Source organism: Brienomyrus brachyistius, unplaced genomic scaffold, assembly GCF_023856365.1.
Source record: "Brienomyrus brachyistius isolate T26 unplaced genomic scaffold, BBRACH_0.4 scaffold39, whole genome shotgun sequence".
Lineage (NCBI taxonomy): Eukaryota > Metazoa > Chordata > Actinopteri > Osteoglossiformes > Mormyridae > Brienomyrus > Brienomyrus brachyistius.
The window spans coordinates 2206715-2218675 of NW_026042314.1; the positions used below are offsets into that span (position 1 = coordinate 2206715).

The following is an 11961-nucleotide window of genomic DNA, read 5'->3' on the forward strand; positions in this document are numbered from 1 at the left end:
ATGAGAGGACAAAGGGGATGGACAGCGATGGCTGCTGGCCACACGGGGAAGAGACACAAGGACAGGCACTGAGACGAAGCTTCATTATTTATGTCAAAGCTGCTCCACACGTTATTAATATTAGTGAAATGTGCCGGTAAAAATGACATGAAGGTAAAATTAAAGCATGTAGGTAAGAATGTGTGTTCAGTAGCCAAGCAAATGGATGTGTGAATAGAAACATATAATAACAGTGTAATTGTTTATGTAGTTGTACTGTTGCACCCAATGTGACCCAGTGTCCTATATTGAGATTCACAGCCAGCTAAACTCTCTCTTGCATCACTTCCTCCAAGGAACAGGCACGTGTTGTATTTGGACAGGATTTAATGCAAAAAAGTGTGAAACTGAAATGATACAGAATACAGCAATGTCACATAAACATTAGCTTTGGTTGAACTTATGTGGACATATAAAACACATCAAACGTTTCCAAATCACTTCAAAAAATGTCATATACCTTGTCTTAAAAGTAAATATAATTAATAAACTTACTCATATTGCCACTCAAAGGGATTTAACGGAGTGGATGGCTTTGGATCGGAAGAAACACACCATGTGTTGCTTCACCCATGAGCAACACTTCCTATCACACTTCTTCTAGTAACTAATTGGCTCAACATAGCAAACTGTGCAAACCTGCGCCCCCTATAGGCCTGGAGAAATAACCATACCAACAGTTCCAATACACTCCCCGCCTGGCATTATTTTAAGTATGCCACTATTTAGATTAGATGTTAGACCAATCTCTCAGAAGAAGGATACAGTCCGAAATGGGTCTACAGAATATCTTCGCAATCTTGTCACGTGTCACCTTCACTTCCATCTTTCTGACAACTCCATCTCTGCTTGGAAGTGTCTTCACGATGACACCCATAGGCCACTCATTTCTTTTTAGTTGCTTGTCCTTCAGAAGAACAACATCTCCTTCCTTCAAGTTTGGTCTGCTGCGCTGCCATTTCTGACGACCTTGGAGCATGTGAAGGTACTCCCTCTGCCACCTGGCCCAGAATGTGTCGGCAAGGGCTTGAACTCTCTTCCACTGACGTGTATATATGTCGGCCTTGGTAAAATCCACAGGTGGAGTTGGGATCGGATCGACCTTCTGGGTGAGCAGAGCTGAAGGGGTCAGGATTAAGGGAGCGTCTGGATCCGAGGAAACGGGTACCAAGGGCCTTGCGTTGATAATAGCCGTGACTTCCGCCATTAACGTTGTCAGGACCTCGTGAGTTAGTGTAGGGTTTCCTGCTTGTAGGAGCATCGAGTCTAGGATGCGTCGTGAGATGCCTATCATACGCTCCCAGGCGCCACCCATGTGAGAGGAGTGAGGCGCATTAAACACCCAGGAACACCTCTGCTTGCGTAGGTAGTCATCCACACTTGTCTCACCAGGCTTTGGGGAATACAACTTTAGGTCCTTGGAGGCACCAATAAAATTGGTTCCGCAATCTGACCTCAACTGCTTAGCCGGGCCTCTGATCGCAAAGAACCTGCGAAGAGCATTGATGAAACTGGAAGAGCTGAGAGTTTCAATCACTTCAATATGAACAGCCCGTGTAGACATGCAAGTGAACAAGACTGCCCATCTCTTACTGTTTGCTTGACCACCTTTGGTGCGGCGTGTTGAAACCTCCCACGGTCCAAATACATCGAGGCCAACATAAGAGAACGGGGGGTCCGTCTGAAGACGTTCGGCAGGTAAGTCAGACATGATTTGCTGCTCTGTTCTACCTCGAAGCTTTCTGCAGGTGACACATTTGTGGATTACACTGCTGATAGACCTCTTAGAACCAACTACCCATAAGCCACTTGCTCTCACAGCCCCTTCAGTGAAGTGTCTTCCTTGGTGCTGGGTGGCTTCATGGTGATGTCGAATGAGCAGTGTTGCAATGTGATGCTTCCCTGGTATCAGAAGAGGGTTAGCTTGATGACTCGGCAAGCCAGACTCTGCAAGTCGACCTCCTACTCGCAGTAAGTTTTGGCCATCGATGATGGGATGGAGTTTGTGAAGAGCACTGTTGCGAGGCAAGTCTCGTTTTGCCATGATGCATTTTATTTCTTCTGCATAGACTTCACGCTGGACACACCTGATGATCGTGTGCTCTGCTTCAGATAACGCTCCATCTGTGAGACTAGCCTTACAAAGATGCCAGCCGCTACAGACATCACCATCTTTATACTTGAAACTGTGAGAGATGTGGCGAAGGTAGGCCACCGCTTGGACAAGGGAAGTCCATTTTGAGAATCTTTCAAAGCGTGATGAACCCAAGGCACCTGGAGCAGTTGTGGTCACAAGTACATTGACTTTATGTCGAATTTCAATGTCCGACTCTGGATCGACAAGTTCATATGGACCCTTTTCTGGGGAGAGAGTCTCGTGATTGAGAAGAAGTGCTGGGCTGTACAACCATGAAGTACCAGAGAGTTTTTCTGCTGGTACAGACCGAGAGCCGTGATCAGCAGGATTGTGCTCTGATGGGACGTATCTCCATTGATCTGGTAGGGAAGACTGCTTGATTCTCTGTACACGATTGTTCACATATACATGGAATCTTCTGCTTTGATTGTTAATGTATCCTAACACCACTTTACTGTCAGTGTAGAATGTTGTCTTGTCAATCTTTGCGTTTAGTTCTACTGTGAGAAGCTCTGACATCTCCACAGCAAGCACTGCAGCGCACAGCTCTAATCGAGGAATGGTCGGTTCTGGTACAGGAGCTAGTTTGGCCTTACCCATAACAAATCCAACCTCACTGTGCCTGTCTTCATGTGTGACCTTCAGGTAAGCTACCGCAGCGATGGCTTTCACCGAAGCGTCTGAGAACACACAAAGTTCAATGAAGGTGGCTTGTGAGATGGAGAACGTGACGTAGGGGCGGGGAATGTGCAGATTTGTGAGACTTCGTAGCGAGTCATGCCACCTTCTCCAGCCATCGTACATGTCTTGGGGTAAGGAACTGTCCCACTCAAGGTTGCTACTGGAGAGCTCTCTGAGAAGAAGTCTTCCTTTGATGGTTACGGGTGCAAGCAAACCAAGAGGGTCAAACAAGCTGTTCACTGTTGAGAGTACGCCCCGGCGAGTGAAGGGTTTTTGCTCTTGTGGAACATGGAATGTGAACGTGTCTGTTGTGGGGTTCCAACTTACCCCTAAGCTGCGCTGGACTGGAAGCTCATCTGTTGTTAAATCGAGATCTTTGATATCTTTGGCCCTATCCTCAGGGGGGAAAGCACTCACCACTTCCACTTTATTGGAAGCAATCTTGTGGAGACGTAGATTTGAGAGGGCAAGCATTTTCTGAGTTCTCTGTAGGACATCAACAGCCTCAGCTGCAGTTGGGAAAGACTTTAATGCGTCATCGACATAGAAGTTGTGCTCTACGAAGTCTCGGGCGTCAGTTCCGTACTCACTTTCTGCTTCCCTTGCTGCCAATCTCAGCCCGTAAATTGCCACTGCCGGGGAAGGACTGTTACCAAAAACATGCACCCTCATTCTGTAGTCTACTACGTCTTTGCCAAGGTCGTTGTCTTTGTACCAAAGAAAGCGAAGGTAGTCTCTGTGATCTTCTTGGACTACAAAACAGTAGAACATATGTTCGATGTCAGCTGTGACTGCGACGGGTTCTTTCCTGAAGCGAAGCAGCACACCCATAAGCGTGTTGTTCAGGTCCGGGCCGGACAGCAACACTTCATTGAGGGACACTCCATCAAACTGCGCACTCGAATCAAACACCACACGTATCTTCCCTGGCTTTTGAGGATGGTACACGCCAAATATCGGGAGATACCAGTACTCTTTGTCTTTATTGGGAGGTGGTGCGAGTTCTGCGTGTTGGTTATCTAGCATTTTCTGCATGAATTCCACAAAATGTGTTTTCATTTCTGGTTTCTTGTCGAGCGTACATCGTAACGACATGAGCCGTTGGTAGGCGTAGGACCGGTTATCCGGGAGTTTGCGTCTGGGGGTTCGGAACGGGAGTGGTGCAACCCAGCTGTTTGTATTGTCCTTAAAGAAGCCTGCCATCTTTTTCAAAAAGATTACATCTTCAGCTGAATGAGCAAGGTGGTTGTCATTACTGGTGTGACAAAACACAGAGTCTCCCAAATTCTCAGCTGTGGACCTTTGGTGTGAGTGAGCAGATGGCAGTTGACTGGAGATGGGTTTGGTTTGGCTCAGACTGAAGTCCTCCTTTACACTAAGGTGACTGTCACAGGGAGAGAGATAGCTTGGGCGTCCATTGTCCAATACATAGGTTTTCAGAACATTCACTTTACTTGGCTTGTGGGCATTGCCAAGACACACATCTCCAATGATAACCCAGCCCAGGTCAAGCTTCTGTGCAAACGGGTCATTATCTCTGCCGTTGATTTGCTCCCTCACTTTGTGAACTCTCAGAAGGTTGCGTCCTATCAGCAACAGAATGTCTGCACTTGGGTCGAGAGGTGGTATTTCAGCAGCTATTGCTTTCAGGTGTGGGTGGTGTAAAGCAGCTTCTGCAGTTGGTACCTCTTCCCTGTTGTTAGGGATGGCATTGCACTCTACGAGCGTGGGGAGAGGGAAAACCATTTTTCCATCTAATGACTCAACCATGTAGCCAAATGCTCTTCTACCAGTCGTGTGTGTTACACCACTACAGGTTTTCAGCATGTATGGTTCAGGTGTGGTTTGTATGTTAAATATGTCAAAAAACTCTGTCTTTGCAAGTGACTGGTTGCTTTGATCGTCAATTATTGCATACATCCTTCTGGCGTTGTCTCGCTGACCTTTGGGATAGACTTGTACTAAGCAAACCTTAGAACAGGATCTCCCTGTGGTTTCATTTCCACATACCTCTGTACATGTGGCAGTAACATCCGGGTCTTGTGGATTTGCTTGCTCCCCGCCGTGAACTTCAGGAGATGAAGGAGGCTTGGGCATTTGCAGTGTTGGGGCAGGATGAAGAGCTGCCAAGTGTTTCTCACTATTACACTCTTCACACTTAATCGTGACTGTACAGTCTTTGGCTTGGTGGCCGGTGGAAGCAAGGCAGCGATAGCAAATGCTATTGTCTCTGAGGAACCTCTTCCTCTGTTCAAGCAGCATAGCTCTAAAGCCCCTGCATCTTTTGAGTGGGTGGGGTTTGTGATGTATGGGGCACTGTCTTTCAATGTCTTCGTCTGCTTTTTTTGATTTTGATCCCTCTGATGATATGTCCGTCTTGTGCACTGTAACTGATGACCTTTGGTTGTGGTTGCTTAACGGTTTTTCTTTTCTGTAGCTGGACATGTGGCTGACATAGGAAAGAGTTGTGTTGAAAGGTGTGGTGAAGCTTGGATCATTCCTTGCTTTTGCTTGACGTTTCACAAATTCAACAAAGAATGAGAATGGTGGGAAGCTAACATTGTGGTCTTCTTTAAACTTTGACCCTACCATTGTCCACTTCTCTTGAAGATGGAAGGGCAGCTTCTCCACAATGGGATGTACTCCCCTAGCTGTGTCGAGGTAACTTAAACCAGGCAAATAACCATCTAGCTTTGCAGCTTGGAGTTCACACAGCAGATCTGATAGGTCGCGAAGCTTGTGTGGTTCTTTGCTGGAGAGCTTTGGAAAGTCTCGTATTCGGGCAAACAGGGAGTTTTCTATTGCTTCTGGTGAGCCGTAACATTCCTCTAGTCTCAACCATATCATGTTCAGACCGGCAGGTGGATGCTTTATGTTGACTGCTTTTAATCTCTTGGCATGTTCAGAAGACTCTGGGCCTAGCCACTTAATGAGTAGGTTGATTTCTTCAGTGGCTGTTAGACAAAGGTCCCTAATGGTGCTCTGAAATGTGGCCTTCCAACTAAGGTAATTTTCTGGCTTGTCGTCAAATTTAGACAGCCCTCCAGTTATTAGCTGACTCTTGGCTAAGAATCTGGCGAGGTCACTTGCTATGGTGTCTGCATTATTATTTGAGCTTAATCCGTGCTGCTGTTGTAATGCATCGTGGAGAGTCTGCGGACTTACGTCTCTTTGTAGTCGTCTCTCTGCTCCATCTTGTGGCGTGAATGAGTACTGCACTGGTTCTTGTTTAGGGTAAAGAGGTGTGTACATTACTGATTGTTTTGATTGTTCAATCTGATATTTACTGTCGTCATGGTGGGATGTAATGTCTGGAGTCAGGTCAGTGTGGCTGTATTTATTTATGTATTCACTCACTTTTTGTTCTGGGGTTACTTGTAGAGGTGACAATGGCCACTCTTCCCCTGATTCAGCTTTGTCAAATTGAGCTGCTGCTGACTCCATTACCTCTGCTTTGGCCAAGGCTGCATCCGCTTCCTTTTGGAGGTTGATTACATCTAGAGTTGCTTCTAGGCGGGCCTTTTCTACTTTAATGTTCATCTCCTTCTCAGCGTAAGCTAATCTGGCTTTTGCTGCTTGAGCTTCTGCTTGAGCCCGCGCTGCTGCCATACTGGCTCGGGTTGATGCTGATGACCTGCTTGAACATGCTGCAGATGATCTAACAGTCAGTCTTCCTGAAGACTTTGAGGACCTTCTTGAGCGAGTGGACCTTGTTTCCTCGTCGTTTTGACCTTCAGCCTCTGATTTCTCCATGTTAGAGTAGAGCTGTCACTCGACGTCCCTCGCAGAGTGCTATGATTTCACTGTACTGTTGCACCCAATGTGACCCAGTGTCCTATATTGAGATTCACAGCCAGCTAAACTCTCTCTTGCATCACTTCCTCCAAGGAACAGGCACGTGTTGTATTTGGACAGGATTTAATGCAAAAAAGTGTGAAACTGAAATGATACAGAATACAGCAATGTCACATAAACATTAGCTTTGGTTGAACTTATGTGGACATATAAAACACATCAAACGTTTCCAAATCACTTCAAAAAATGTCATATACCTTGTCTTAAAAGTAAATATAATTAATAAACTTACTCATATTGCCACTCAAAGGGATTTAACGGAGTGGATGGCTTTGGATCGGAAGAAACACACCATGTGTTGCTTCACCCATGAGCAACACTTCCTATCACACTTCTTCTAGTAACTAATTGGCTCAACATAGCAAACTGTGCAAACCTGCGCCCCCTATAGGCCTGGAGAAATAACCATACCAACAGTTCCAATACAGTAGTTTTATATTGGGCTGTCCGGGGGCTTGAATTCCTGGTTAGATATTCAGTCCCACTCCAGCCCTGACTACTTTTACTTCATTTGTTCCAAGTCAGACATAATTCAGCATATCAAACAAAACAATGAACCTCTTTGTTAATATTTTCATAAATTTTGAGCTTCACTGGTTATCATTGAAAGCCAAAATATTATCCTATGGCAACCAACACAATGCATTAAAGGCTGAGCCCTTTAACCTTGAATAGAAAAGTATTAATCTACGTACATCTTAGTACCGAAAGACCTTTTATAACATGTACATTTGTACTGTGTTGATGTAGGTAAGGTAAGGTAAGGTAAGGTAAGGTAAGGTAAGGTAAGGTAAGGTACGGAGGTAAGGTAAGGTAAGGTAAGGTAAGGTAAGGTACGGAGGTAAGGAGCACACACTGAGTACAGTGCCTTACCGCACCCACCACACGACGAACCACCTCAGGGATGAGAACCTGAGTGCAGCCGTGCAGTGGGTGACACCTCAGCACCACACCAGTCCCAGTGGAACAGTGTGAGTTTTATCCGGTGGCTGCAGTGCCAATCCTGCAAAACACCTCCTGATGCAGTATAAATATGCATGTGGATAATGTGAAAAGTTAAACTTTATTGTGAAAATAATATTTTATAATAATGATTGTCTAATGAAAATCGCAACATTATTACGAAACAATAAATTGTAAAATTTAAAAATTATACATAGAAGACAAGTGTTATTATGAAATATAATTTAATGAAATTTATGAAATTTTATGAAATTATTTAAAAATAAAAGGATACATTATTGAAATATTTATCATTTTATTTATATTTTTTGATATACTTATTATTTTATTTTGAGTGTCATGGCGTCCTGTACAAACATCTTCGGCGGGCACGGCCTTACTGTACTGTGGCTCTAGTGAGTTCTTCTGTACTATGAAGGGTTACTGGCTTCTCGGGGTAACTTGTCGGATGTAAGGTACCACAGTTTAAATGGACTTCATATTCCTTTACTTACGTTTTGTCCAGTCTACCTTAAATCCGACAAGCTAGTAACCCCGCTAGTAAGACCGGACAAGTAGGTCATGACAACTTTACCGAACCAGACTTGATCTGAGTGTTTCGTAGCAATTACACTAACAAGTGTTAAGACAAAATCCATTTATTTAAAATTAACTTTTAGATAATAACAATAATTGATACTTTCACTGATCCCTTTGGGGAAATTCTTTTAGATAGAAAGGGGAAATTCTTTTAAATTAGCCTGACCTGTATCTCCGCCCTTCCTGTAGCAGCTGAGACTGTATCATGGCCTCTGTGTTCATCCATCGTACAGAGATAACAGATACACTGCTGGTCGGTACGGCAGTAGACCTCCAGGGGTTTGTCATGGTGGGAACAGACCTTGTCCTTCAGATGGCCGATGGCATCAATGAGCTTGTGCTGTTTTGCATGGTGGAGTTTATTGTGAAGCTGCAGGTCAGTTTCACAGTAGGAGGCCAGACACACCAGGCAGGACTTGACAGCTTTGTGTTTTCTCCCAGTGCAGACGTCACACGCCACATCTCCAGGTCTAGCATACTGGTCAGCAGGAGCAGCTGCTTGTAGTCCAGTCTTCTTCAGTTTCTCCACCACTTCAGCCAGCATGGTGTTTCTGCCCAGAACAGGTCTGGGTATGAAGGTCTGTCTGCACTGGGGGCAGCTGTAAACTCCAGCATGATCTTCCTGATCCCAGCAGCTCTTTGTGCAGCTCATACAGTAACTGTGTCCACAGGGAATAGTTACTGGATCCTTTAGTAGATCTAGACAGATTGCACAACTTAACTCATTTACATCCACTGCAACTCTGGCTTCTGCCATTTTACCACGCACACTGATAGGATTCAGTCTCGTTTTCTCTCACAGTCGTCTGTGTGTGACAGTGGGAGGAACTTCCTGCTTCTCAGACTGCAGCAGGTGTGGTTTTGGACTGAGACCAGACTGAGAAGAGCAGACTGGGCAAACAGTGGAGCTGCAGTTTATGAACAAAATAGTACATTATACAAACTGTACCCAAAGCGAACATTTATTTATCTTTTATGAGAATAACAGTTACTGACATTGTTTTTCTGTAAACAAACTATAATCCTACTCTTTGATTTTGTGCAGTAGATAGAAATTAGGTATGAAGGTATAAGAGAGCAGATCTACTGAGAATGAATTTCTGTGTCGGTTTAGAATCACGTTTGGGATCATGTGGTTTCAGGTGAAACATGCAGGGATGTGCAGTTATAGACAGACTGTGTCAGGATTAGACAGAACAAGCTTTGACAAGTGCTGTCAATGCACAGATTTGTTTTTTTACATTATTCTATATACAATATTCATGAAAATATATGTCATCTCTTCCTTTTCTTTCTGTGTGTTTGTGCAGGGAGTGTATTTATGTTAGGAAGGACAGTCAAGTTCAGAGTGATCATTTTAATCATCCAAAATAATTCCATACTCTAATAATGAAAATTGAACACTACTCTTATATTTAAGCCAAAAGTTAATGGACCAGCTTCAGCCATCCCCAGGAACAGAAAGATCATATATCAAAAAAGTATCCAACAAATTCCAATAACTGCAGTACAGGGTTATGGGACACACACATCACAGGAAGCACAGGGCACAAGGCAGAGACACCCTGGATGGGATGCCAGTCCATCACAGGGCAAACACTCACTCACATGCTGAGGACAATCAAGAGACACTAATTCACCAAACTGCATGATCTTGGACAGCATGAGGAAACCTGAGGAAACCCACAGGAACACGGGGAGAACATGCAAGCTGTATATGCAGAACCAGGAGTGGGAACCACACCCACAAGCCTGGAGGTGTGAAGTGAGAGCAGCTGGTCTGAAGTCCTGAAGGGAGCTGGAGCGCCATTTAACAATGCAAAACAACGCAATATAACAATGCAAACATGCCGCTGTCAAGGTGCTGCCTGGGCACTAGTGCAGCTAGGCTGGTATTTCTGGGCTCCACAGACATCACTGGTGGTTGGTGTCGTGGTCACCGGGGTGAAAGACTCGTGCAGCAGGTGTTTCTCAGACAACAAACAGGGACTTACTGGCATCAGGATGGGAGGCTATGGAACCGGCAACACGTAAGGCACAACATCAGTGATCGAACTGGGGAACACAGGACCAGGAAGCACTTAAATGGAGGACTAATGATGGAAGAGACTGGAGACAGCTGGGAGTGTTTAACACGAGGGCTGGAACGAGACGTGAGACCAACAAGCAGCAAACATGGCCTGTTAGAGCCACGTCAGGGAGGAGGCGGGACATTTAATTACATTTTTATATAGTGCCTCACAGAGTCGTCCCAAGGCACTTTACATAGATGTGTAGTCATACATTACAACATCATTAAAGACAGTAATATACAACGGGAAAAAGGAAAGAAAGATATTAAATAAAGAAAGCCAGATGACAACGGAGGAGAGGAACCAAAAAACCCCTAGTAAGGAGAAAAAAAGACCTCTGGGAGCACATGGACAACTGGCTGCCCAACCCCCCCGGCAGACTAATATTACTGAGAACAGAAAAGAGTGGAGCTGCTTGCTAAAGGCCAGGTGTGAGGTGTGATTAAAGTCTGTCAATAAGCCTGTTCTCCACACTGGCCTGTGTAGGGTGACACTCAAGGCTGCACCCAGGATGACACAGTTAGCAGGTCCAATTCGCAGTGTCACCCCTCCATGGGACAGAACCAAGACTTCAGCTGAGATGGTGCCCCCCCCCCCCTGGGCAGCACCTGGAAATGTGGGGAGGCAGAGAGCATGGATGGTCAGAACATGCGTTGACACATAAATGGACAAGCATATTGGATAAGAATGGCATTGCTTAATGTGACAGTACCCCCCCCCCCCCCCCCAACCCACCAAAAGCATGCGCTCCGGCCATGAAGTCCAAGGGGGTTAGACAACAGGGATGGAACCAGACTAGACTCTGGACTAGACAGGGGATGACAGAACAGATGGTAGACAGGACAAGACCAGACAAGACTAGACAGATCACTAGACAGACAGCAACACCAGACATAAGAGCAGTTGCAGGACATCAAGAACAGGGGCACAGGATGCAGAAGACAAGGAGAGATACAGGTGGGACAGAGCAACAAGACAAACACTGAGGCACAAAAAGGAATAACATGGGGCATCCAGGGAAGCCAGGTGAAGATTCGGGGCTGGGGACCCTCCTAGGGTCCTTTCCAGGTGAGGCTGAACTCCGCCAAAACACAGGACCAGAGGGTCTGGGAGGGCCAGCAGGGCCGGAGGACATGAGGGGTTGGCGGGCGATGAGAGAACCGCAGAACAGTAGAGCAGCAAGGAGACAACAGGACAGGAACAGGAAGATGACAAGGGACATACAGGGCAAGAACAGAGACTGGCAAACCCTCTCTGGGAGATAGACATTCTGCCTGCCGCTTTCTTGGGCTCCTGTTGATACTGGTGACCAGAAACTGGGACCAGAGTAACCGGAGTCTGGGATGAAGGAGGGACCACGTATCAGGACCCAGGGCACTCTAGCAGGACATCCTCTGGATCCATTTTCTCTGGGCTGGTGGCAGCCTGCAGGCATGTGCCGGTGGGACGTCAGGATAGAAAGTGGGCACCAGCTGGACGTCAGGAGATGAGGTGGGCACCGGCTGGACGTCTGGGGACATTGAGGTGGGTGCTGGCCAGGCATCAGGGGACAGAGAGGTGGACGCTGGCCGGACATTATGGAGCATTGTGGCAGGTGTCGGCTGGTTACCAGGGAACCGTGTCAGATTCTATGAG

General features: G+C 45.9%; 1 protein-coding gene across 1 annotated transcript; it reads right to left on the reverse strand.

The window, feature by feature from the left end:
- Nucleotides 1–252: 252 nt before the first annotated feature.
- Nucleotides 253–7137, reverse strand: LOC125722466 (uncharacterized). Its single transcript, XM_048998628.1, has 2 exons — nucleotides 6945–7137; nucleotides 253–6796 (listed from the first exon to the last, which is right to left on the reverse strand). The coding sequence occupies exon 2, from the start codon at nucleotides 6608–6610 to the stop codon at nucleotides 770–772; it is 5841 nt and encodes a 1946-aa protein (XP_048854585.1). The 5' UTR covers nucleotides 6611–6796; nucleotides 6945–7137; the 3' UTR covers nucleotides 253–769.
- Nucleotides 7138–11961: the final 4824 nt, after the last annotated feature.

Bases quoted from the DNA above. Each gene is read 5' to 3' on its own strand.
- LOC125722466 (XM_048998628.1), bottom strand. From the start codon at position 6,610: ATGGAGAAATCAGAGGCTGAAGGTCAAAACGACGAGGAAACAAGGTCC.